Below are 27,329 nucleotides of genomic sequence, written 5' to 3'. Positions count from 1 at the left end.
TTAATTTGAGTAAACATTACTTAAACAAATCTTTATATTAGTTCAGGCAGGGAACCAGTTCTGGTTAAAAGGTAAAAAAATGGTAGTCAGTTATGTTAACAATTTATCATCTTGTTTGTTTTCAGTCTCTGGCAGAGGAAAGGGTACGCTCAAAAAACCCTGGACAAAAGCTGAAGTGAGTGGTAAATGGACTGCATTTTATATAGCGCTTTTAACAGACCTATGGCCATCCAAAGCGCTTTACAATTTGCATCACATTCACCCATTCACTCTCTCCTTCATACACCGACGGTGGTGTGAGCCATGCAAGGGGCCATCCAGCTCATCAGGAGCAGCTGGGGTTAGATGTCTTGCTCAAAGACACCTCGACACTTGATCAGGTGGAGCCGGGGATTAAACCACCAACCTTCCGGTTTGTAGACAACCTACATGAACCACTGAGCCACTGCCGCCCCAGTGAACGCTGTAATGTGACACTTCAGATCTCACATCAGCAAAGGTCACTTGGCGTCAGTGAGAGAATGTAAGGTCTGTAAAAGATGTGAGCATCCAGTGCTACAAAATAGGACAGAGCAAAATCTCAGAGAGTTTGTTTGAAACCGAGGGCTTACCTTTAAGCGCATGGAAAAGTGAGTCAAAATGTTCAGAATGTAATGCTGTTGATTTTAAAGTAACGTTTTGTAATTGCCGTCATTGAAGGAGCACAACAACATTTTGGGAATTTAGCTTATTCACCGTATTCCCCAGAGTTAAATAAGTCCATACATATTTTTCTGTGCCTGCTGTAACCCAGTCTGACGCAGCCCCTGCTAGCTTAGCTTAGCACAAAGACTGGAAGTGAATGGCTCCAGCAAGCATACTGCTCCCAATACGTGACAAAATAACACAAACATTTTCCCATTTATGTGTTGTGATTTGTACAGTCGCACCATGTACAAATAACAAGGTGATATGAGACACAGCCATCTTTTAACGAATACATACTGGGAACTATATTCTCAGAAGGCGAAGCACTGCTACTTGGGCGTAGTGATTTGCTCGCAGCCCCCGAGAAGCCCCCTGGTGAGGAGCAGAGAGTTCTGTCAGAGTTGTGCAAATCACTCCGCCCAAGTAGCAGTGCTTCGTCTTCTGAGAATATAGTTCCCAGTATGTATACCAGGGCTCGAAATTGCGACTGTTTTGGTCGCATATGCGACCAAAATTTAATCTGTGCAACCTTAAAAAATATTTGGGAGCATTTTTGCGACTGCTTATTTTGTTGTGGTGTGACTTGATTTAGATAGTGTATGCTGTGTGCTGTTCCAGGTTCAGTGTTCTCTCCAGCATTACATAACCAATCAAATTTCACCATTAAGTTTTTGCGTTTAATGAAGAGCACAGATTGGTTAATATGAATGTCAATCATTCCTTGTTGCCGTGCTACGTTGGTACGCAAAGCGCGAAAATGTGAAAAAACGAACTGCGAGAATGAAGAGAACGAGACGACTACAGCCAATGTTACTACTGTATTAATGGAGGTTGCAGGTAAAACGGCGTTGGTGGCAGAATCCACACATTTTAAGCGCGAGACCTTGCTTGAACATGGCGAAAGTGCCAAAAACACAAAAAGTGTCATGACAAATGTGTTAATTATTGAAGGAGACACTGACCTGTCTATCAAATCAAATAGTGTTTGATGATGTATGAGCGCATCCTGCTTGAGGGACATCCGACAAACATCCTTTTGTAATGTCACAATTAATCAGTGTTTTACGTGTTTGCTAGATTTTTTATTGTAATCATAATTATGTTACCTATAATTGTTTAATTATTATTGTGGCTTTATTATTTAAACAGCATTTGGGTACTATTTTAGGAATCTGCAAAAAAAAAATTCAAATCCTGGCCATAGGATGTGTAAAGCCCAGTTGTGTTTATTTTTAATAAAATAAATCTATTAACTTATACATACTGTGGTGCTTCAAAATTTGGTGCTTCTAACTCTTTAAAGTTGGGAGCATCAGTGCTACCAAATAAAAGGGTTAATTTTGAGCCCTGTATACTAGGGGTGTAACTGTACGCAAAAATCATGGTTCGTGCGTACCTCGGTTTTGAGGCCACGGTTCGGTTCATTTTCGGTACAGTAAAGTAAAATACATTTATGAACGATTAGCCTACATTTTTGCCACCAAAAATGTTTCTGTTTTGAATTATTTTTGATTTTTTAAGTCACAGTATTGAATTGGTTATGTACCATCTCTGTATAAAAATAATATTACTTCTCTATGTGTAACTGCACAGCAAGCAACATGATGATATAGTTAATATACACTCATATTAAGATGGGTGAGTTGCATACATAGCCTTCTTTTACCTTTTGCACGTTTCTCCTAATCTTTGCTTGTGTTGCCAATAGGGTTGCCAACTTTCTGAAATGGAAATAAGGAACGGGGGGGAGGGGGTCCGGTGACATGCCCCCACGGAAGAGAATTTTGAACTTCTGGTGAAAATAGTGGAAACTAATTAATAAATTTAGATACATATATTTCATACAACTTCTTAGGCCTAAATATTTAATGAATAGCAAAGTATGCCTAATAAGTATACAAGACTGAACCACATAGATGTGAAATATAAAAGCTATCATGATCATTTTGGCAACAATGAACCATGGTTTTGTTAAGTTTATAATACGCCCTCTTCAAAGACCCCACCCCTTTTTAAACCTTGAGCTATCTAAATCCATAATTATTTAATAAGAAACCCACCAGAAATGATTGACACATTATGAGACGGGAGGGAGCGGGACACAGGAACAGAGGGAGAGCACTGGAGATATATATATGTGGATTGTTAAGCGAAACCTGTACTATCTCTTTTAATATAATCACTTTCTTATCAACTATATTTGAGATTTAAAAATCCACATAATTACATACCATATGAGCCTCTGGAGACGACTGACGGACAATGAACCTTGACATTGCTCCATCCTGTGCCCGCAGCCTCTCGCTCCTCTTATGATTATCTCCTGCGTGCTGCTTTATATCACACACTCCGCTGTGACAAACAGAAAAAACGCGACGGCATATGGTACATTTGGCCTTGTATTCATTGTCCCTCACGCATTCCAGCCACGGGTAGTCATTTTCCCATTCAATTCTATATTTTTGTGCTCGTTTCTTTTTTGCCGGCTGCTCGGATGCAGTCATTTTTACATTTCCCGCTGTTGTCACTTGTTGTCATCGTTGCTATGATACGTGACATCACAATGACTGAAACGACCAATGGGGCTGCAAGATGTTAAAAACGCTACGCTGATCATAGACAAACAGAGGGAGAAATTACCGCACCGTCAGGGTTTTCTTATACAAATGACGCGGTCTTCGTTCATGGCTGACATATAAGCTATGTGACTGTCATGTATTTGCACTGAATTAATTTTCATAAAATACGGAACAAACTGCGTTCCGTATCAGTTCAATACGGAACAAGAATTTTATGTGTCAAATACGGGACGATTCCGTATTATACGGAACGGTTGGCAACCCTAGTTGCCAATGTAAGCTGTGACTTGAACTAACGAACCCCTCCGCAGCTGAGTAACAGCTGAGTAAGCCCGGGTTACAGCTCTTCTCTGTCCCGACCAGCTGATCACATTGTGACAATGATATGATTGACGTGAGGTGCAGATGAAAAATCTGATCACGCATTCCGTTATTCTCGCGTGTCACAGAAAGCGCGACTTATGATTGCGTAGCAACGAAAGAACAAACAGAACAAAACAGCGCGTCAACACGCGTTTAACATGCGCTTTTAGACGCGACACGTAAACGTTTACATCAATAATCAAACGAATATACAACTAAGTAAATAAAAATCTTTCTGCGGGCCAAATTATGTTATATGTTTGACAGAAGACTTGCGCTGAACGCGGAGACTTTCGCCACTTAATATGTTCGTGTGGAAACGCACACAACATATTATGTTCCACCTATGTTCCGCACACAAAAGATTGCATTTAGCCCTTCGGTGCACACGTGCACCGTGCCGAAAGCACTGTACCGAAACGGTCCGGTACGAATACACGTACCGTTACACCCCTACTGTATACTGTTAAAAGATGGCTGTCTCATATGACCTTGATATTTGTACACGGTGTGACTATACAAATCACGACACATAAATAGGAAAATGTTCGCATTATTTTGTCACTTATTTGGAGCAGTATGCTAGCTGGAGCCATTCACTTCCAGTCGTTGTGCTTAGCTAAGCTAGCGGGGGCTGCGTCAGACAGAGCACGCACGGAGATAAGAATAATATGTAGGGACCTATTTAACTCTGGGGGATACTGTGAATAAGCTAAAATGTGGGTGTGTTCCTTTAAGTAAAATTTTTCTGATTGTAATGTTATTGCTGTTGAAAGTAATGTTTTTTAAATTCCCGTCACAAAGTAAAAATGTTCTGAATGTAATCGTGATTAATCATTTGGCAGCACTAGATTGTAATGTTGACAGTTTTTAAATTTTTAAATCAGTTTTTGACGTTTTTACTCTCCTAACTCTTTCCCTGCCAACGTTTTAAAAAAAGTTGCCAGCCATGATTTTCACAAAAGTTTAATGCCCTCCAGAAAATGTTCTTCTTTAAATATATAAACAAACAATATATCAAATGAAAGAACAGACCCTCTGCTTTCAAACAAAAAAACCCTGTTTCATCATACCTTCATTCGTTCTCTTTTTATCACCTCTCAAACATGGGTAGGTTTCTTCAAAAACACCCAATTTTGAGCAAAAAGCTGAGATAATTCCATTTTTGTGAAGGACTTTTTATAGAGATCAGATGCAGAGCGATCTTTAAAACATACACGGAGTTCTTTCATGTGAGGCATTTCTTACGGGTTGTATAAGTTGCGGTATTGCGGAAAGCCGGATTCATAATAACTGTTTTTTATGTGAATATATATTAAATTATAATTTGTTTCTATGATTGAAAGTCAAATTTTCAGCATCATTACTCACGGTCATATTTTTGTGGAAACCATAATATATTACCATTCAAAAAAAAAAAAAAAAAAAAATATATATATATATATATATATATATATATATATATATATATATATATATATATATATATATAGAAGAGACTTGTTTTAAAAGCAATGAAAACCTTTGACCACTTGTGAAATTGAGCTGTGTTTGTCAGTCCCCTTAAACCAGGATGAGGCTAGGTCAGTGGCGGTTCTACGCAGAGGCCAAGGGTGGCCCGTGCCTGTGTAGACATGTCTCTGGCCACCTTTGTTTTTCGTAGCGGGAGGGCTGTTCTCTTGAAATTTTGCAGGTTAGCTATAGAGTCATTTCTACACGCCAACTTCTGATGCCTATACCACATGTAAATTTTCGTCACTTCTTACTTGTGTGCAAAGTTCCATGAGTTTTTGAGCATGTTTAGACCTCCAAAAATGCGATTCATTTTGGAGAAAAAAAAGAAGAAACCGGACAAAAACAATAGGGCTTTGCACCTCCTTGGTGCTCGGGCCTTAATAAAGTTTAAGGGGCGGTTTCCCAGACAGGGATTAGACTAGTCCTAGACTAAAATAAATGTAAGAGCTGTCCAACTTGCACTGACAAATCTTAAAATACATCAGTGCTCTTTGTTTTGCTTTAAAATGCACACAAGTAATGTTTTTAGTAAGGCATGTTTGTTAAAACTAGTTATACTTCCTAAATATAGGTGTAGTCCTGGCTTAAACTAATCCCTGTAACCACCCCTATAATCTTTAAATATCATTTGTTGCCCTTTTTTAATGTGCCCCTCCTTTGCCCCCATAGTGAAATTTGTCTAGAACGGCCACTGGGCTAGGTTTGTGTGTAGAGAAACCTCATAAACTTTGAGTGTCCTCATAAACCACCATTTGGCTCGGACCCCATAAGCCTGTGAAATATCACATACTTATTATTAGTGTGTTGTAAAAGTGAAATTGCTATTTTGAAGCATGGTTTGTCTTTTGTAGATCAAATGAAAAATTTTTACATAACTCTCATGTCGATTGGATGTTGGGAAAGGTGTGTCCCCATAAACCACTAAAAAGTCACATTGTCCTCATAAACCACAATTTGGCTCAGACCCCATAAGCCTGTAAAATGTCACATAATTATTATTTGTGTGTTGTAAAAATGAATTTGCTATTTTGAAGCATGTTTTGTCTTTTGTAGATCAAATGAAATTTTTTGACATAACTCTCATGTCGATTGGATGTTGGGAAAGGTGTGTCCCCGTAAACCACCAAAAAGTCACATTGACCTCGTAAACCACATATGCCTGTATGCGTGTGTGTGTGTGTGTGTCCTTAGCCATTAAGATATGATTTGGCAATATCTTCCCACACATCTCTTTTTATTTCAACATGACGTGCTGTCACGTGCTGTGGGGCAGGAATCAACCTGAGCACATCCTCAAATGGATACCAGAGCGCATCCTCTCGCATTGGCCAAAAGAAACGATTGTGTCCCACTCTGTGCATGTACTTAACATGAACATGTGTCTCACTCACTTCAACAATGGTTCCAGGGTAAACCTCATTGTCATATCTGATGACACACCACTTACCAACAATGTCATCTCTATCCCACTGTACTTCAAGGTCTGGTTGTTCTTGGTGCAATGCAGGAACAGCTGAGTTGACTTTGAAGTCGAAGGCCTGAGCTTGGTAACATTGACATTGCAGAATCTGCCTTGTTGAACACAGGCAGCTCACATCACGGTATGTCAGTTTCCCTGGTGCTTGCGTGATGACCTGGTGAATCCGCATAGAGCATGGTACAGCGGGGAGTTGTTTTGGCATCTGCTGTATGGCCTTTTCCACTGTAGCCTCTTCAATGTAGAAGATCTTGACAGCTGTATTGATCTTTACCAATGCATTGAAAAGATGTTTAGCAGTGGAAATGTCTTCACTTTGGCCTCACCAATCTGTCAGCTGTTCTCTTCAGAAGGCCTCCTACCCCATCGGGGGCACCCTTCCCGTGGCTGGCCTCAAAAAAGTTCCAAGTACCCGCAGTAAAGCCCTGGTTGTACAATTCAGTTGTCAACATGTAAAAGTTGCCCTTCTGCCTGTATTGTGAGCAGGGACCATCACTGAAAAAGTGGATAATTGACACTGTTGGGCATGTTTCCTTGAGATGGTTAAGTACTGGGGAGAGGTGTGCCCATATGGCAGGTGGACCCTTTTCTTTGCATGGTGAAATTGTTGTGAAGCACAAGTGGTCTTCCTCACCACCAATGTAGAGGACCCCTGTATGAAGAGTTGCTTGTTGATGAGAAGAGGCGAAATGGACAGCTTGAATCTCTTTGTGAAACTTGCAAGAGTAGTTTTCAGAGAAATCAATGTGTATGAGGCATTCATTACTCTTCATGTTTTTTTTTCAATTCCCTGTAGTAGTTAAATTGGGTCTTGATGTTGAACAAGTGCCTTTTGAACTTTTTGAGCTGTTTCTGGAAAGTCTCAATCAGGTCCTCCAAAGAACTCTCCATTTCCCTCTTCACTGTGATATTCACAGGCAACTTTTCTTTGCTGTCACCACTTTTCTTCTCTCTGATGACAGATTCAGTTGTCCACTGCACATAAGAAACTTGGGTTTGACCATCATAGCCAGACTGAAACTTGAGGTCTTGTAGTTTGCAGTTCTTGCATTCTGCATACATGCATGGCTTAAATGTTGGATTACAGCAAGTTTCCTCAGCAAGAGATTCCAACTCTGTTCTCTCCAGAAGTTTAAGTCCATGAAGTTTCTCCACGATAAATTCCAAGTTTTCATGTACCTTACATAGACACGTATCTCGGTCTGCAATGGTTGGATGGACTACCCAGTATGGGCGCATTCGGCAGAAAAGTGTATAGGAAAGTTTGCTAGAGACATTTTCCAGCAGGAATTTCCTATGGAGGTTTTTCATGGTGTCAGTCATAAACCGCTTCTGCTGCTTTACTTTTCCCTTTGTTACGGTCTGCTTTTTACCTGCTGTTGAACGACTTACGTCATCCCTGGTGTAAAAGGCAACAACCTGGTCTTGCAGTTTTAAGTGTGTGGATATGTATTTCTTCCTGGCAAAACAGGCTATTTCGTCCCCATTTGTGTTCACATTCTTGCAGAATCGTTTGGCTGAGACCCCCAGTGTGTCATGAATGATTTTCTGGAACCTGTATTTTTTCAATATTTTTCCAGATACGATTTTGGCGATAAGGTTCCTGGTCTTTTCTTTTGCTGCACACTGAAATTTTTGTTTGAGGCTTTTCACAAGTGCATGATGATAGACCAGAGTTCTCCGCACATCCTCACTGACTGGACTTGTTCCGAGCATCCTTTTTGTTCTTTTCCTAGGAGAGTCGACACTGCACAGTAGCCGTTCATATCGCTTACGGTATTTGTCTGATATTTTTGTTTGAGCTTTAAGCTTTTCCTTGAGTTTGTGATTCTCAATGTATATTTTCTGGTACTGTCTTCTTTTAGTCCTTCTTCCTTGTATTCTCTGTCTGAAATTACATGAAGACATTTTAAAATTATTTTTTAACATTGCAGGTGTCATTTAAATCATTTGAAATTAATTGTCACCATGCCACCATGTAATTTTGCATTTTAATCTAACATTATAATCTAAAAAGTACTTTTTCATGAGAGATTGTTCTGTTTAAGATACTTTCTACATAGCCTGCCCACATAGTTCTGTTTGAGGTTCTAACTACATAACCTTCTAACCTTCCTGGTTGTGGAACTGGTTGTTCCTGGCTGTCAGGACTCAGTGGTGGGGTAACAATAGCAGAAGCCTGTTTCTTTCTGCGTCTGCTCTCTTTCTGGGCTCTTCTTCAGGCCTTTCTCTTTGCACGTTTTTCCCTCTCACTCCTTTCAGATATGGGCTTATAGTATGCACCTTGCTCCCTCTTTTCTCTCCATTTCTGCCTGCCTTTTGCCAAGTATGCCTCCATTTTCGCAGGATCAGCATCTCGCCGTGCACGATAACGGCGCTGCTTTTCTGCAGCAGATAATTGTGGCATTTGCCTGAAAACAAGTTTACTTTTATAATATTTATTGCAAAGTATTTTATAGTTTCTGTACAGTTAGAATATTAAATGAACTCCTGAAAACTATAAGAACATGTCATGAATGTCAACCATGTTACTCTTGGTCAACTAAGTTACCTTTGGAGAGTAACATAGGTGACTGGTAACCTAGTTGACATTTTTGCTGTTTTTAGGGATAAAATCAAAATGGTGGCCTAGCACCAGACGCCGTATGGCATTTTACAAAGAGGTTCTTCTAAATATTATATGTGCAACTGAGTGAAATTGAAATTCAAAGATATTTATGAATTCATTGTAGTAACATTGTTGACATATGATAAGTACACATTTGCCCTAAGCACTACTTTAGGTGAAATAACGGAAAATGTGGAGGGAGAACATACCTGGGAGTCTTGCTAGTTTTTTCTTCAGGAGGAAATGACATCATGTGGAGCAGGTCATGTGATTTGGAAAACACACTCCTCCTTAAGGGGTGTATTTGCTATGGGTAACTTAGATGACAGCGACTTCTCGGACCTATATTCAATTTGTGAATTTCTATTGAAAATGTGACATATTGCCCAAAAAGACACATTGTTCACAATTACTTCAGCTTAATGTAAATAATATAATTAAAACTGTTTTTAAATAAGTTTTTTAAATGTTTTTTTAGGTAATGAGATTGTGGTTGTAATTCATTTCGGACGTTATTTAGTTGACATTTTAGGGATATCTAGTAAAATTTTATATATAAATGATTATTTCCATAATAATTAACTATGGAATTTGTAAAGACAAGATCATGAAGAACACTGAAGACTTTAAAAATTTTATTTTAATAAGCATGCTTGCAAGATAAATCTCATGGACATGAAAACTCCCTCAATTATATATTGACCCACATATATCTGAGCTCTACACGCACATAATGTTAAGCTCTGGTTACCGGTAACGTAACTTACAGTAAAGGCAAATAATAAACATGAATACTTACAGCCTGTGATCCAGAAGTGCATGGTAATCCAACTTTTAGGAGGAAACGTCGCGCAAATCCAGCTTTGGTTCATGAGAAGCAGTTACTGTGAAAACTCCGTGAAAAACTTCTGACTGGATTTTTCCGGAACCGTATTAAACATGATGTCCTCTGTGGAAGTCCATAAAGTGCTATTTTGCCCTCGCATCTAAAGAGACAGCGTCTACTCGAGAGATTTAATCGCTTAAACGATGAAACAAGAGTTTGCAAACAGAGTCAAAGCAGGGACTCCCAAGCTCCGCCATTTTAGCTCTCTGACTCGGCAGAGAGGGCTGAACTATGATAATGTTGGTCTTCTCTACGTCACTAATCCCAGGAAGTAAACTGTTGCCTACAATCTGAGTGTTTTTTGTAGTCCTCGAACATTAGAGACGATAACTCGCGTCATCGTTTTCTTTGAGGTATGTACTTTTTGAATATCGTTAGCATGTACTAATACACACTTACACACAAAAGGATGTTTAAAAATGTGTATCTCATAATAGGTGCTCTTTAATATATTCTGCTAGGAGTCTAAACCCAAGAGCCCCGTTTACAAGGTTGAGCACATATTTATAGTAAGATACTGAAAAACACAGTCATCCCATCTCCGCCCATGAACCAAAGATCGTCATCTTAGTTCCAGCGTCACTTAGAAAATAAACCTTCAATTTATCAATGACTAAGAAACATATCAGTTGAAGCACATCTGGTCAAATAGAAGAAATTATTTTGTTCTCAGTGAGACTACCGTTTACTGAGTTTTTCCACTTGTTCATCTCATTCACTAGCCCCCCTTTATCTTATCTGGTAGGACTTTGCATAATGTCCTAGTCTTTGGACATTTTACTACTGAACAGATGGAAAGAACAGAAATCTTTCACTAGAACAGAAAAACAGGATTTTGCATTTCATAAACTATAATTAAAATAAAAATTTAAAATCTTCCACTACACAGTCACTTTGCATTTCATGGTAAATACATCAATGTGGTGCATTTTTAGAGTACAAATAAGTGACTAGATCTATGAGGAATGTTATGTTCTTGTAAACACATTTGTGCTCTTTTAGTAAAATGTATGATTGCACATGGTAATAATAAATTACACAAGCCACATACACAACTTCATCATTAGTCAAAACACGTTTAATGTTTACAGAATAATTAGTGGGGGCATTTAATACAAATTAATTATTGATTACAAATCTTGATGTAATAGTTTGTTAGTTTGGTTGAGAGGGAAAGATATGTTCCTCTCATACTATTTGTAGGCGAACCCATGAATTTTTTTTATGTGCATCCAACACCACACGCCGGAGATCCGACTGCACGGTCTTTGGTGAGCTCTGCTTTGAATAAAGTTCCATCGTGACAAATAAATGAACTACTTGAGAGGTGATATGAAGACATGAATCAGAGGCACACAAAATGTTGACTGAGGTGAGCGGTCATTAGAACCATGCCTTGCAACCCCCCCCCCCACACACACACACACACACACAAAAATTGGATTTGGATGATTCACAAGAGACTAATTTTCACGTCGGAAAGGCGGAATTCCGGATTTATCCGGAAAAATCACACCCTTGAAAGATGGCCAAGCAGCTGCATGGCTGCATTTGTATTGTCCACGTGGGCATTCACATTGTGTAGCAACAATGCCATCTTTCCCTGTAGGGACCTGTCATGTGAATTATCAGTTTTTGCAATCAGTATATAGTTTGTTTTTAGTTTACTTATTTTATGAAAATTAAGATGTTTACTACAACTCTTGCTGTAAGGTTTCTGTGGATCAGTGATTAAAGCATTTTGTTAACTGTGCAAAAGGTTGCGAGTTCAATTCCCAGAGAACATGCTTGATATGTATAGCTTGAATGCACTATAAGTCACCTGTCTGATACCAAAAATTAAATGTTAAACTATTGTATACTATTGTAACAACACTCCAGTCAGCTCATAGTAATGTGAATGTGAGATGAAATTTACTACACTGGCTCTCACATTGGGGCTTGTGGATTACTAGGTAAAAATATATAGAAACAAAATAAGTATATATGGTTTATTTAGAGTGCATATGGTTTAATTATAATATATTGTAATAAGTATTTGTTGATGCTATTGGACAATTCTCTTTAAAATCAACATATATAATTATATAAAACTATTATATGAAATCTTTGGAATTTAACTGTTTGTTCAGAGATTGTTTTTATAGTTATCTTTTAAATACATAGAACACTATTATAACTCTTATTATAACTTTCTAGTTTTACTTACTGAGACTCGATAAACCTTGTCCCTCATGCTGGCCCTTACAATACCTGTAAGTAAACCAGCATCTAAAGCCCTATTCGGATGGGATTAGTTTTACAGGGGGACCTCTGAGAAAATCTTGCTTCTCAGAGGTCCTCTGTGTTTTTAATCCCGTCCGAATAGGCCATGTCTGTGTTTTTCTCTGACGACCTCCGTAAGAATTCCAGAGCAATTTACCTACTGTTTTTCACCGAACTCAGAGGTCCTCTGAGAAATGTAATCCCGTCCGAATGCAAATGTCCATGGCCGCGGGAGATTTTTTTTTAAGTAAAAATTTTTGCACAATTTATAGATGGGTTGCTTGGCGACGTCATTAACTGGTTGCGAGAGGCAGAAAGAAGAGACGTGCCTTGTGTTGTTGGCTAGCTGTGTCTGTAAGTCAAAATGCAAAGGAGTTGTTGCGTGGATAATAGTACCAACAGAGTCAGTGCTGGGTGCCTGATGTTAACATACCAGTAAATGCGACTATTACATTACTAGCCTAACATTATAATTCATACATGTATCACAGTAACACTGCAAAAATAAAGACAGAAAAACAGTTCCAACTAAAACCAAGTTTTATTTATATACAAACAATAAAGAACGCTTCAATAATTAAGGTTGTTGCAGTAGCGGATCAGCTCACCAATCGGGCTTTCTGCCTCCTGGATGCTCACGCACCCTGTAATGTTTGTAAACCGGCAACCCCGTCTATATTTTACTTATGAATATTTTAGGAAATTATTTTTGACACACGTTATTACGTGTATTTTGGATTTTAATTTCATGTGCCTACCCATCTCCGTGGCCTCATCCGAGCGCACTTCTCCGCCTTGCGTCTTTTGTATGGGTACGCAGTACGCACTCACCAGGACCTAGAAAAGACTCACACACCTTTGGTTGATGCATGCCCACACAGAAATTCTGAACTCCCTGGGCATTAGTTCCCTCATGAGAGACTTTGAAATTTATTATACAACCGGTGCAATGCGCGACGCGAGTGTCTTTTGCTAGAGTAGCGCGTTGATAATATGCGCATACAGTATTAACGGGATAACAACGTGGGTTTGTTATCACATACATGGATGCGAAGCAGCACAAACACGCCTTTTTAAAGGATTAAAATGTAAAAGATTATTATTGAGTCTCTTGGACATAAATGATGACCGATTATGAGACCGTAGAAGGCGCAAAGTAGCTGCTTCATCTAAATAAATGCTTTGCTTTTAAACAAATGCATCTATTTTTAAATGTTTTTAAATGCTTCCCCACAAATTTATTGTATAATGACTCTTCACCTGTGGATATGGTGAAATGAGAACGTTTGTAAATTCTTTATCTCTTGTTTTTAACAAATAAAGTATTTTTAGAGTACAAACCTTATATAAAGCCTAATATATTTTAAAAATGTAATTATACAGCATGTATTTCTTTATAAAAGTATACAATATCAGAACTAAACCCATTATTATTTTTGTTCAATGTATGAATTATTTATAAGTTAAAAAAGCCAGCAATAGTACTATTTAGTAAAAAAAAGGTCATATAAGGTATGTAATTGTGAGAATATTTTACCACTGATAATCGACGTGTGATCCCAACTTAAAAACGAAAGTAAAATATGTTCGTCTGGACATTGAACATTTTGAAGTTTATTTAATATTATATGTTGTTATAATATTATATGTTGTATGTAAAAAAAGATATTTATATATATATATATATATATGTAATGTATGTCTGAAGTTGTAACGAAAGTAATTTCCCCTGGAATTGTTATAAGTATTTCTGCTTCTGATTATTAATAGCGCATATATTAATCTGATGTCTGTGTGTTTCAGACCCTGCTGTGTGCACTAAAGTGTATATGACAATAAAGTAGTGTGAAACTCAATGTATTTATTTTTAAAATGTATTTTAAATGGGCCTATATGTGCCGCATAGGTTTTTGTAAAAAAAAAAAATTCACAGCACCCCCTGTTCAAAATGACTTCCAGCGGCCCTGCAAATGTCTGTGTTTGCCCGCAATATCTTTTGAAAACGCGGTTCATTTCGTGTTTTGGCCAACGTGATCTCCCGTAAGGTCTTACTAATGCGCGTATATTGTATTTCCTGAGTCCCATTCATTCAGATATGAATGTTTTTTCGCATTCGGCAAAATAAAATAATTAAATCAAGACGAGCTGAATATCATACACTGTTAAGACTGGCCACTGTAATATCATTAACGTTATAAGAAACTCCGTTCAAAGTTGTTCAACTCCGGAATGGTAATGTTACTTAATAAAGATAATAAATTGTTATTAAACATTATTTCTTCATTTCTTTGGGTTTAAGCAGACAGTTATATAAAACACGTAGGTTACTTTAGTAGGATTTGTATATTTTATTTTTATTTGTTAAAATTAAATTAATAAATGACATGTTCTGTCATAATTTTACATTTACAGCAATATATTAAACATTACAAACACGCGTATCCATAGCACGTGCTCTTCTGCAACGCCCAAATGCATGAAACAGACACTCCCATCTCTGGAATAGCCTGCATCATTTTAATCCCGTCCGAATCGGTACATAAAATCACAGACGTCCTGGGGGACACGTTGAAACTCAAACGTTGTTTGGAAAACTAATCCCGTCCGCATAGTGCTTAAGAGGTCCTCTGAGAAATGTAATCCCGTCCGGATGCAAATGTCTATGTTTGCCCGCAATATCTTTTGAAAACGCAGTTCTTGTTGTGTTTTGGGCAACGTGATTTGCCATAAGGTCTTACTAAACGCGCTTATATTGTACTTCCTGACTCTGAGTCCTTTTCATTCAGATATGGATGTTAAAGATGCGCGGATGGGCTATTATTTCATCCGCAACCGCATCACAAAACTCATCATCCGTGGGACAAAAATAAATAAATAAATAGCCTAAATTAAACGCACAAATGACATAGTCTGCACTGGTGTCATCCTGATTTACCACTTTGAAAACTTATTAAATAAAAGTGTATTAGAAAACTTTTTCCTGTCACTGTTTTAGTATTATAAGTTATGTTTTGTGTTAATATTATTCGGTTTATGGTGCATATATTTCTAAGGTTGATTATTTGATATACTGTTGAATAGTTTAATCTACATCAATGTGTCATATTTTCTAAAATAAATTTAATATTTTTCTGATTACATATTTATTTTAATAAGTCAGAAATGTCTCCGCTGTTTATTGCTGACAGGCGCGATGGGCGCTACTGGGGGCGCGTGCAACAGGTGACGCAAATTATGGGTCCTCAGAAGACTAGACCGTCTCATTTCAGTTCTCTTCGCAAACTTCTGAGCCTGCCACCTTGAAAGACAGAGTGCTCACCTTTTAAGGTCGCATGCTTAGAAGGACACAGCTAATAACAAGCAGTCAATCCGCCACCTGCCCGAATTTAATTAAAATATTATTTTTCGTCACGTCATCCGCCCGATCTGCGGTTTATCCGCGGCTGTAACCGCCAACCGCGCATCTCTAATGGATGTTTTTTCAATTCGGCGAACTAAAATAATTAAATCAAACGAGCTGAATATTAAACACTGTTACTGGCCACTGTAATATTAGTATAAGGTATCATAATGAGCGAGTGTGTTTTTTAAATAAAGATCAAGGAAGCTTGGTGACGACGTTGATCCACGACCATGGTGTGCTGTAGTCTGTTTATAGCCAACAGTTAGCATTTTATATCTGATGGCTTTATTTAGGCTTCAAAATGTATACATTTTGGATTAACTTGTAAAGATTTATCTTGATAGACAAAACGTGTAAGGGTCATAACTCTTTGTTAAACACAGATCTTATTTTCTGTGATTTTTCCAAAAGTTTTGAGGAAAATACATGGCTTTTTGATCGAGGGAACCCATGCGCCGCTAACTTCCGGGTTGTGTTTTATGTGCTTATCTTAAATTCAATCTGAGCACATGCAGTGCACATATGCTGTTATTCATTAATAGGTGCACATATTATTGATTAATTCTAAGCTGAGTATTTGCAATAGTTCCCAATAGTTATGTTACCACCCAGCAAACACAAAACGTTTTTACAAAGTTTCACAACGTTGTGTTTTGGTTGTAATTAGGTAATGTTGCAGCACAATGTTTTAAAAACGTTGTAAAAACGTCACCCTAAATTTTAATAAACAATGTAACCAAAAAAGGACGTTTTTAAAATGTTGTAAAAGCACCTAAGTGGTACGTTTTCTTTAGGTAGTAAAAAAACTTAAATATCACGTCTGTTTACTACGAAAACAAAACCAGACCAAAATAAACCATTTTTGAGACGTTTTATTTAGGTGTTAAAATAACGTAATTATAACGTTGGAAAAAAATTTAAATTTCACGTCCGTTTAATGCGAAAACAAAACTAGACCAAAATAACCTATTTTTGGGACGTTTTATTTAGGTGTTAAAATAACGTAATTATAACGTTGGAAAAAAAACGTAAATATCACGTCCGTTTAATACAAAAATAAAACCAGACCAAAATAAACAATTTTTATATGTTTTATTTAGGTGTTAAATAACGTAATCAGAACGTTGGAATAAAACGTAAATAGGCCATCACGTCTGTTTACTACGCAAATAAAACCAGACCAAAGTGTAACTTTTGTGAAACGTTTTTTTTTTTAGGTGTTAAAATAACGTAAGCAGAACGTTGAGATAAGACGTTTAAAGTACGTCGTTAATCTACCAAAAGACAACTAGGCGTGTTACGGTTTAAATTAATGTATCTCTGCTTTTTATTAATAGCGTTTTGTTTAATTAATGGTAGGATATAGTGTAATTGAAAATTACACAACGAACGTAATCAATCAGACAGACATATGCAGTTAGCACAAACATTTAATGGTCAGCCTTTTTGACTTCAATGGTTCATTTGATTTGATTTGTCTGACTTTCATTGGCTAGTTTAAATAAAATTATAATTAATTAATGACATATGTGAAATTGTTTTATTATTACACTTTTACACATGATATTTATTATTGTTTGGTGTCATGATTGTATTATTTTGCCTTATAAAATAACTGACATAAATTATAGAGTCAGAAGCAGAAGGGGTCAAAAATCATTGTAATGTTAATATTAAATATGTTAAAATGTTGATTTTTACGTCAAGTACAAGTGTAAAATATTACAATATATCACACTTGTACTTAATAGCCTACACAACCTCGGTGTGCATGTGTCACAACTGAATTAATAACAATAATAATAAAGTTAAAAAGTCGGACTGTAAGCGTGTGTACTCCGTTTACACGAAAAAAATAGCTTTGTATGTTTGTAATATTCCTGCAGTAATTTTGGTCGCTATATAAGCAAGGCGTGTACCTAATCTAGAAATCACAAAGGGGGTTGACATAATGAGAATTTTTTTTCTAATTCCTGCAGTATGTTGTTCAGTAGGTAAAGTTCAAACAGGGTATGAGCATTGATAAACACTTTTGTGAGGATATCTTAATTCTCAAAACAAGCCTATTTGCATCTGTGTGAAATTTAAATAAAATGTTTGCACATCATTTTCTATCGCACCTATGCATCTTAGTTATTTAATTGTTCACTGTAAAAACTAATCTATAGAATTTACCCAATAAATGTGAGGTAACAATTTGCATCGACTTTGGTGGGGTAGATTTAATCCCATATATGGAGTATAAACTATCTGTAGTAAAAAGCTATTAAATACTTGCAAAAATGGGGTAACAATACCTCACATTTATGTATATATTTTACAGCTACTTACTCATTAAAATTAGGTAAAAATTATCTCTTCAAATCAAAGTTAATTCTTATCAGTTAATAACAATTACTTATTCAGAGAAGGTAAAATGTACCCCCCCACACAATAAAGACATTCAGATGGTTCATCAGATCAATGTTTTTTATCCAAAACACTCAAAATAAAGTGCAGCACAACAGCTTTACACAACATTTCAAGTAATGAACCCTGTGTTGTAACTCACTGATCTATCAAATGTTGTTTCAAAAATGTTGGATAATAAAACATATCCCTGTTTAGGACATCAGAGCGGAAAACTGAAGTGAGGAGAGAAGTAAGCAGAGAAGAGAAAATAAAAGAAGTGAGGAGATCAGAGCAGTGCTGGATCTCCAATCACATTAAGATTTTCTTGTATCTAAACTCTTAGACTAAACTCTTTGTGTCTCATCAGATTTACACAACAGTGACGACCAAATCTGTGGTCCAGGTACATTTGTATAACAAATAACTGAACAGCCTTGTTTAAAAGCAGCAATGATGCACCAAATTATCAAAAAACACAGAATAAAGTGCTACATAAAGTACAACAGCTTCTCACAACAATGAACAATTTGACTTGTTTTATAACTCACTGAGATAACAGTTTCAAATGTTGTTTCTGGATAATTGGTAGTCTCGCGTAGCCAGACCTTCAAGACTGAAGGTCTGGTGTTTTTCGCTGCTTTTTCTGGACAAATCCCGCCCACGAGCTGTTTGACCGACATGTCAAACAACCAATCACAGTTTGTTTCATCTAAGCGTCACGTTTCGGACTCCCCACAATAACGAGCCGGCTGGCAACAAGTCAGTTATTGAAATAACCAGCCGCAACCGAATAGCATCTAAATAAACAACATTACTCACCATAGGACAACGTTGTGCACTTCATCAACAGCCACACCAATGAGACGCTCCCGTTAAATGTCTGTTTGAAGCATATCTCTCCACTTTTTAACACATACAAGCAATTCAGGAGAACCAAACTTTTTGACTCCACTAACTGCCTTAAAGAAAACTCTTGGACGTCTTTCAGAGAGTCGATGCCGCGAACTTTGCATATTTTTGAGAATCCAATGTTTAGCTGATCATGATAACTGCTCATTATTATCCACGTGAACACTCTCTTCCTCAATGGAACGTCAGAGCTTTGTTTTCCAGGGACCAAAACTAATCGCGACACTCGCGTCTCCTGGAAATCCGTTTTTTTCAACCAATCAAAGCCGACTTTAACATTCTCACAGGGTTTCCAGAAAGGTGTACGAAAAACATCAGACGTTCAGCCAACAGTTTGTGGGCGTGACGTCTGAGGCTGAGACTAGATAATTGGCAACTGCAAACAACACATATTATTCTATTTTCCACGTATTCTATTTTAAATATCAAAAGCACACACACAAACTCCACATGGTTGTTTCTGTGCATGTACAGTATCAAATATCTGGATAAAGATAATAGAAAACAACAACATTCTTTAGTTTTTGAACTTGCTCTCACTCTCAAAGATAGGATGAGAATAAAATACACAAACAAATGGGGAGGGAAAGAGGGTAGGAGAGATCAAAATTCTATTGGTAATCCTTTTCTGTCAATCTGGGGGAAATCACAGAGCAATGGAGTGGGCTGGATGGATCTGTGTCTGGAGCAAATAAGGGAAAAGAAAAATATAAAACTACACTCCATTAAAAGTATGTCCAGACAAAAGATCCTCTTCTGAAAAAGAGGGGGAAATGTGTCTACTGCATGAGTTTATTTTTGAGGCTGTGGACCTTTTTCAGTAGTTTTGCCCCATCAATTTCCAAAAAAAGTTTTTGAAAAGCTTCAAAGGTGTTCTTCAGCTCCTTTGGATATTCCATGTTGATTGCATAAATGAGTCCCATCAGCAGTATGCATGCCTTTGTTCGGCTTCCACATCCTTCCATCACTTGGTTTCCCTCGATCACAATAGACACATCTGATGGATCCTCCTCAGCCATGACAATCACCTTCATCGTTTTGTCTGTGTAGTCCTCACATTCCTACATGTTAAAAAGAAACAAACAAAAAGTATACACATTTGTATTTTTATATTATTTATGCTGTTTCAATATATTTCAGTTTAAAAGGACAGCAGAGGGGGAGTGGAAGGCAAAAGGAGAAGGTGGATACGAGAGGAGGATTCCTTTGAGTTAATCAAAAATCTGTTATCAACATGACATACCTGGCAGTCATGGAAAATATCTTCTTGTCTTTCACCGAGGTAGTTTATGAGGCAGCAGAAAACAGCATCTCTTTTTTTCTCAATGTTTTGTGTCTGTAGTGAGATACAATTTAGTGATAAGACTGCAAGCGTAGTGAGGAGTGATTTACATATACTAATTCCAGCCCTGCAACAGACTGGCGACCTGTCCAGAGTGAATCCTGCCCCTTCGCCTGATAAATGCTAGGTTGGCTCAAAAATATTGTGACCCGAACATACAAAGCAGTAAAGAAAATGGATGGATAAGACCGAATTCACACATTGATGTTAAAAGGTTTAAGTTGGTAAGGAGCTCAACTTTGCGCACCACAAAGCAATTGTTTACAAATTACTTTACTTTTATTTCACTCATATCAATAATTACATATTTGTAAAAAAAATAAATAACATACGTCATTTAAAGTGTCCAGCAGAGGACGCATCTTGCAACCAGCTGCTCCTCCTTTGGCATGCATTAGCCGCAAAAGACCTGGTGTGTACTCATCAAGCTTCCGCATGAATGTCTCCTCCAAGGAAACTGTTGTGATGCGTCTAAACTCCTCCTTGATCTAGGAAGTAAAAGGACCAAAAATTACATTTTAACTTAAAGACCAGCTCTCATAGTAATCACATGAATGTATCATAGTGGGAAGAAAAAATTACAAGACATTCTCACCTGAGCCTCAGTGAATAATGCTGGCCACCTTTCTTTAAACACACCCACAGAGGGGCTGAGGCTGACCACTTCAACTCTTCGGCTAGAGAAGGTTTTATTCATTTTATCTGCAATTATCTTTGCATTGTTTTTCTTTGTAATTTCACAAATTAATTCAAGCCTCTCTTTCTCCAGAGTCTCTTGGCTTTCACCAGTAGGATGCGGAGGCGGGTAATTAACCTCTGCTTTTTTGGACACTGCATCACCTGGATGCTTCCTTTTTAAGGTGTTGATTTCAATTTCCGGGTAAGAATATTTTCGAGATCTTAGCTTGGCACGGTAATTGTGCATCTTGTTTTTTATGCGCTGTTGCCAGCCATATAAGCCTGCAAATGATCCCGGCTCCCTAAGACACGGAAACTTAGAAACCAAAGCCACTGAGAGGATTTGCTCATTGGTTGGGTAAGCAGTGTAAGAAAAAATTACTTTTGCAAGTTCTTGCATTATTGCTGATTTAACACTGGCATCCATGAAGTGTCTTCCAGTGGCATCATATGATTTGTTTGCCTCTGCGAGGATGAGTTCTATGTCTCGGGAAAACTCTGGTACTTGGAATGGTACTGGCCATGCAGCAGAGCGACATGAATCAGGGAGAATAAGTGTGTCACTGGAACTTGACGATGCGTAGTTTAACATCTCTGAGGAGGCATCATGATCTGCAGGGCAGATGTCTGTTTCAGTAGTACTTGCAGGATAGGTGCTCACTGAACTCAATGTAGATGATTCAAGTACTGGGTGTAGGTCAAGGGTTATTGTCAGCTCTTTTAGGATGACTTTAACAGTGGCCTTGTCATACAAGTCAGCAGTTGAGGTGACACTGAAAAACTCATTGTCAAAGTCTTTGTCTTGATATAGTAGTCCAATTTCCCCATACAATTGAAAAGTTTCAGTAACTATGGAAACAAGATCTTCCACTGTATTTGGAATTCCTGTTGGAAGTTTCAGCTTTTGAATGTTGTGTTCTTCTAAAATGACTCTTAAATGGACCGACATTTTTGGTTGGTGTGTGTTTCCTCAGCTGTAGAGACAGAGAAAGAAAATAAATTGAGACGGGTTATTAATAGTTGATGAGCTCACTTGCATAAGTCTGCTTCAATATTCTTCTGCCAAAGCAATAAACAGATATTTAGTTCAGTGGAAATTTCAATAAATAATCTTTGATTGTCATCATTATTTTAAGAAGAAGTAGATTAGGAAAGGAGGAGAAGAAAGGAGAGTAAGTATGCATCACATTTTCCCATTTTCTGTGGCAATCTTCCCAGTTAAATAAGCATTACAATAAACAAATAAGACAGGATTCCTGGCCATACAGATGTTAAGTAATTGTTTCAATATCTACTTGAAAAGTGCACACATACTTGATATGACAAAATAAACAAAACCAACCCATTACACTTACTGTGATGTGCAAATGAAGTGTTTAAGGGTCACCATACGGCCATCTGCTGTATTGTATGCAGCCAATGGGTATGTTTCTTTTAATTCGGAATGTTTAAGGATTTCTGTCTCTCCTGTTGGCTCTACTTTGAAACTCCTCAGGTGTTCACAATACCAACCACTATGCAATTTTAGAACAAAGACAGGAGTTTCACGCACAATGATTATTTGCTGGATTTCTCCAAAGTCAGGTAGACCTCCTTTTGAGCCAAACGGCAGCATCATGCCAATATTATAGTCTGTGCCTAAAATGGTTGCTTTATTTGTCATGTTCACAAATTCTTCCCCAAGGAACTTTCTTGCGAAGGACTCCTTAATGCCATCTTTAAGAACATCAACTGCCACAAGAGTCCTCTGGGACACTGACAGTGCTGGCCTCTGGTTGTTGCAATTGTTGGTATGATACGCAATCATTGATTGGTGTTTTCTTGCCATTGTCATGAGGATGTTTCTAAAACACCCAGTCTGCCTCACAATCCTTTTAAAGAATCGATGTTTGGCTTCAAACCACATAGTCCAGAAATGTACCAGTGGCCCATAAACAGTTGTAAGCCATGGATAATGCTCAAGAAAGAGGTGTTTTGGTCGAACTTTCTCCTCTGGGAACACTTCAAAATATCTGTAACGGTGTTCTGAGATCTTACTTTGCATGTATCCTATTGTCTCATCTGTGTGGAGAGGAGCCATGACAAGCTCCACAACATCTTTAAGGTTCATCAAAACCTCCCAAGCAGGCTCATCTTCTGGGACTTTGTCACCAATCATGAGTGGCATCATTCTCAACAAACACCAATTTTCGTGTGCGTTACCTCCTACGCTTTTTCGTAAGTTGAAATGCGGGGCAATGGACAGTTTCTTTTGTCACTCCATTTGTAAGGAAAGCAACGTATGGAATGGTTGAGCTCTTGAAGAGAGATGTATTTCTTTCTGATTAACACATCAAGACAGAGTGATATTTCCATAGGTACAATTCCTTCGAGCAAATCATGCAAAGCATCAGGGGGATAACCTGATATAGCATGAAAGTTACTGAGTCTGTCTGAGATGGGACAATGTCTTTTAACACCGCAGTGGTGACCTTCTGCTGGATCAGACAGTGCTGCTTTGACATGCATGGCATAGTTGGACTTAGTCCGTGGAGGAAACAGTCCTTCTCCTACTTCATGCTCCTGGATCTGTGACCGTTCTCCAATGCAAAAGCGACAGAAATGTGAAGCTGAAAAGCTTTCAACAAAGCCACCTATTGAGTGAGCACCAAGATTGTCAGCGACTACAGCAAGTACAGTGCCCTTGACCACTTTGCCCAGACTTGAAACAAAAATACCTTCATCTTCAAAGGACTTCAAATCTCTGAGCAGTGGGTCCAAAACCTTTGCATAGCCATACTGGTTGACATCATTTGCCTTGCACAAAATGGTTAAGTAAATGGAAGTCAGTGTAGATCTCCATGTGGCATGTATGTCTGCGAACACCCAGTACACTGCTGTGACTTTATGCTTTTTGCGGGATGTTCCCAGAGGGTTGCATATCTCAAAGTCATCTATATAAAATATGAGTGGGAGTTTAAGTTCATCCTCACATAAAAAGCTGTTTTTTTTAATAGAGATCCATCATTAAACGATTTGTATCCAGAAGAGGCATCAGATGGCATTTTGTTTTGTAATATTGTGTTTTGAATGTGGCTGTTGTTCACAAGTTCAGATAATAATGGGAGGATTGGTATGTACTATAATGATTTTTTCTCTTTACTATCAAGTATGTACTCAACTGGTTCAATCGATGAGAGATGCTCCTTACTAAATTGCTCTCTCTTGAAATTACTGCTGAAAGGCCCATCCACTCGTAAAGCAGCACAGACAGGGCTTAGCTGGCAAAGGTCTTTGACCAGTTCTGATATCACTGAGTCTTCAAATGTACAGCCATGTTTTCTCAAAGTACTCAGAATGATCTCTTTAATGACGGGGGCAGACGCTGTAAGCAAATTAAATTCCTCTACTAGTTCATTAATGCATGAATTTGAGACATTAAAAATGTTCTCCATTTTCAGGAGGAGCAACCCCACTCTTTTAGTTACAATTTTGTTTAAGTCCTCATCCTCCTCAAGGACTAAGCCACAGTCGTTTTCATCCTCAACAAAATCACTCTTTTCATCCGGGTTGTTTTGGTGTTGATAAAGAACATTAGTCTTGAAATCTTCCAACAAATGTGGGTTGTGTTTTCTACTCTTGTGGCTATGGAATGTTGTATATTTGTTGGTCTTATAATCACAGCCCTCAAAAACACATGACACAGTTTCAAACCTTTTTAGAGGGCCACGAAGATGTTCAAAAAAATGCCTCTCATTGTCAAAAGAGCATGAATTACAGACAATGCATGTAAACGAAATGATGTTTCCTGGCTGGGTTGACTGAGAATGATGCCTTGACAAATGTGTCCTTAATGCACCCCATGTCTTGACTGTGCAAGGACAATCTGCATAGAGGCACGGTATGGAGTGGACTCGACCTAAATCCTCATGTTTTAATCCGCTGTGTTTCAGCAGGTCCAATCTTTTTGATGTTGTAAATTGGCACAACTTGCATTTCCAGTTCATTTTCCCACAACTGAGGACTTTAGTTAGGGTTAGCGTTAACTATAACTTTAAGGACAATGTGATTTATTTTATTTGAAGAGCTCTTTTCCAAAACGCTATAAATCCATTTCAATAGTTTTCAGAAAAAGTAAATTTTTTACCTAGACCCACAAATTTTGTGAATATTCAATTTATTTTGTTAAAATTGTTTTTTTTGCTCAGTCTGAACATGTTGAATAATGATTATTAAATCAAACAAGATTGTTGATTATAAATTCAAAGTTAATTTTTTTTCCAAAATGCTATAAATCCATAAATTTTTTCCATAAATTTATGTTTTTTCTTTAAAAAACAAAAAACAAAAATAAGAGAACATGCAACATATACTCAGGGACTCTTCATACTATAAATGAATAAGTAAATTATTCAGATTGTGATATACATTGTAGCCAGTATGAATAAACAGAATTACACATAACTAACTTGCTATTACTCCCTTCACCATTTCAGTTTTCTCCTTAGCAGGGCGTTAGGAACCTCTTTTGCTTAACATATTTCACATCTCTCTCTCTCTCTCTCTCTCTCTCTCTCTCTCTCTCTCGTCTACACACAGTTTGTAACCTCACACGCACACACAGCGAAGGTGTGCAAACGGGTACCTTCTCCGGATGATGTATTAACATGACATTAATCCTCATTTTGATGAATGAATGAACATAAACAAACATCTGTTAAGAGCGCCGCCATTGAATTGCGTCGAACGCTCGTCGAATTCTGATTGGTCTTGAGGATAAATCGCGTTAAGGCTAAAAAATAGGCTCCGGCGCTATCGCGTTTTGGAAAAGAACGGCATCTTGTACCTACATTTTAGGAAAGGAAATGTAGTGATTTGGCATGAAACGTTCATGGAGCAGTGAATAGGTTAAGTACACAGCCAAATGACATGACAAACTAATTTTTTTAAATGGCGTTTATCGCGTTTTGGAAAACAGCTCTTCATTTGGAAAACTGGCATACCTGTACAGGATACACTTGTGGTGGGGACGTGCAGGTGGATGTGTCAACACTACAACTGTTAACAGCGGTCTATCAGTGAGTCTCTGCTTGTGGAGGACAGACAAGAGACACTGAAGAGAGGGCAAATAGTGTCTCTCTGCACTCTGCCTGCAACAGAAATACAAACAAAGAATACACAAAACAAATCATCAGACATGTACCTGGGTTAGATTTTGTACAGATGATTTTGGGTTTACCTCAATATAATGCAAATAATCACCCCCTTTGGTTATTCAGGTGGGTGTTTAATAGGGATACATACTTGCGATTAATCTATAGCAGAATAAAAGTTTTTGTTTACATCATATATGTGTGTGAACTGTGTCTAATAATTATGTATATATAAATATGCACACATGCATGTATCATTTTAAGAGAAAAATATATATTTATATATTAAGTATTTATATAAATTATACATAAATATACAAATATATATACACATGTAAACATTTCTTAAATATATGCATGTGTGTGCATTTATCTATAATTTTTTTACATTTCTTGACTCCACAGCAGAGAAATGTTGCCTGTATTGTCCCAATACTTATGGAGGTATGTATGTGTAAAACTGCAACATACACAAACAGTATGATTAAATAATACTTTAGACAAACACAGAATAGACAAGCATTTCTATAAAATTAACTCTAGTCTTAATGTTGATGTATACATCTTATCTGAAATATTAGACAAGTAAACCAACAGAGTTTTGCATTCACTATACATATTAAGCTTAACTAAACTCAGAGAATCTCCTAAGATGGCCTGACTCTGAGGACATTGACAATGTACACTTTAACGTAACTGATTTTAGACCACATTTTGTCATTTTACATTTTGTCATTTACGTTTACCGATCAAAGAAATGTTTCTCATGTTGTGAATCTCTGTCACGTGTGTGTTGTGAGAACGAAGCACTTACATTATTCAGTTCAGCATAAAGCCAATCATACGTCAATCATCGATGAATTTAAATCATTCTGTGCTTCAAGTGTAGCCTATATAGTATTTCTGGAGGATGCGCACGTTTAACTGTCTGACGCTGAACAGGTCGCGCGTATGGCTGGTACACGTGTGAAGTTTTGCAGCGATCTAAACGATTCAATCAAACTGATTCGCGAACCAATTCAAAGCGTTTGGTCCATTTGCTTAGTAAAGAATCGACTCAAAAGACTCATTTATTTGCGATACTCTGTAAGGAA

The 27,329-nt window shown here is 37.5% G+C and overlaps 1 protein-coding gene and 1 long non-coding RNA gene across 3 annotated transcripts in view; both read right to left on the bottom strand.

The window, feature by feature from the left end:
• The window catches only part of LOC129439378 (uncharacterized), a 51,444-nt gene extending 40,664 nt beyond the window's left edge, over nt 1-10,780 (bottom strand). Inside the window, exon 1 of the long non-coding RNA XR_012372425.1 lies at nt 10,029-10,780. This is a non-coding gene — a long non-coding RNA (uncharacterized lncRNA). The remainder of the gene's footprint in view (nt 1-10,028) is intronic.
• Nucleotides 10,781-20,224: 9,444 nt separating this feature from the next.
• Nucleotides 20,225-26,438, bottom strand: LOC141368994 (uncharacterized). Of its 2 annotated transcripts, XM_073873864.1 has the most exons (4): nt 26,086-26,438; nt 21,021-22,077; nt 20,758-20,913; nt 20,225-20,419 (listed from the first exon to the last, which is right to left on the bottom strand). In XM_073873864.1, the coding sequence occupies exons 2-4, from the start codon at nt 22,050-22,052 to the stop codon at nt 20,225-20,227; spliced, it is 1,383 nt and encodes a 460-aa protein (XP_073729965.1). In that variant the 5' UTR covers nt 22,053-22,077; nt 26,086-26,438. The 2 variants fall into 2 exon arrangements, with proteins under 2 accessions (XP_073729965.1, XP_073729966.1); XM_073873865.1 differs by lacking the exon at nt 26,086-26,438 and having other exon boundaries at nt 21,021-24,038.
• Nucleotides 26,439-27,329: the final 891 nt, after the last annotated feature.

The sequence above is a fragment of the Misgurnus anguillicaudatus genome, chromosome 12 (assembly GCF_027580225.2).
Source record: "Misgurnus anguillicaudatus chromosome 12, ASM2758022v2, whole genome shotgun sequence".
NCBI lineage: Eukaryota > Metazoa > Chordata > Actinopteri > Cypriniformes > Cobitidae > Misgurnus > Misgurnus anguillicaudatus.
This window is presented reverse-complemented; position numbering and strand designations above follow the sequence as displayed.

Excerpts from the sequence above, each read along its gene's own strand:
- LOC141368994 (XM_073873864.1), bottom strand. The coding sequence starts at position 22,052 with ATGTCGGTCCATTTAAGAGTCATTTTAGAAGAACACAACATTCAAAAG. Across the intron at positions 20,914-21,020 it reads CATTATTCACTGAGGCTCAG|ATCAAGGAGGAGTTTAGACG; the intron begins GTGAGAATGTCT and ends TTTACTTCCTAG. Across the intron at positions 20,420-20,757 it reads TGCTGGACACTTTAAATGAC|ACACAAAACATTGAGAAAAA; the intron begins GTATGTTATTTA and ends ATCTCACTACAG.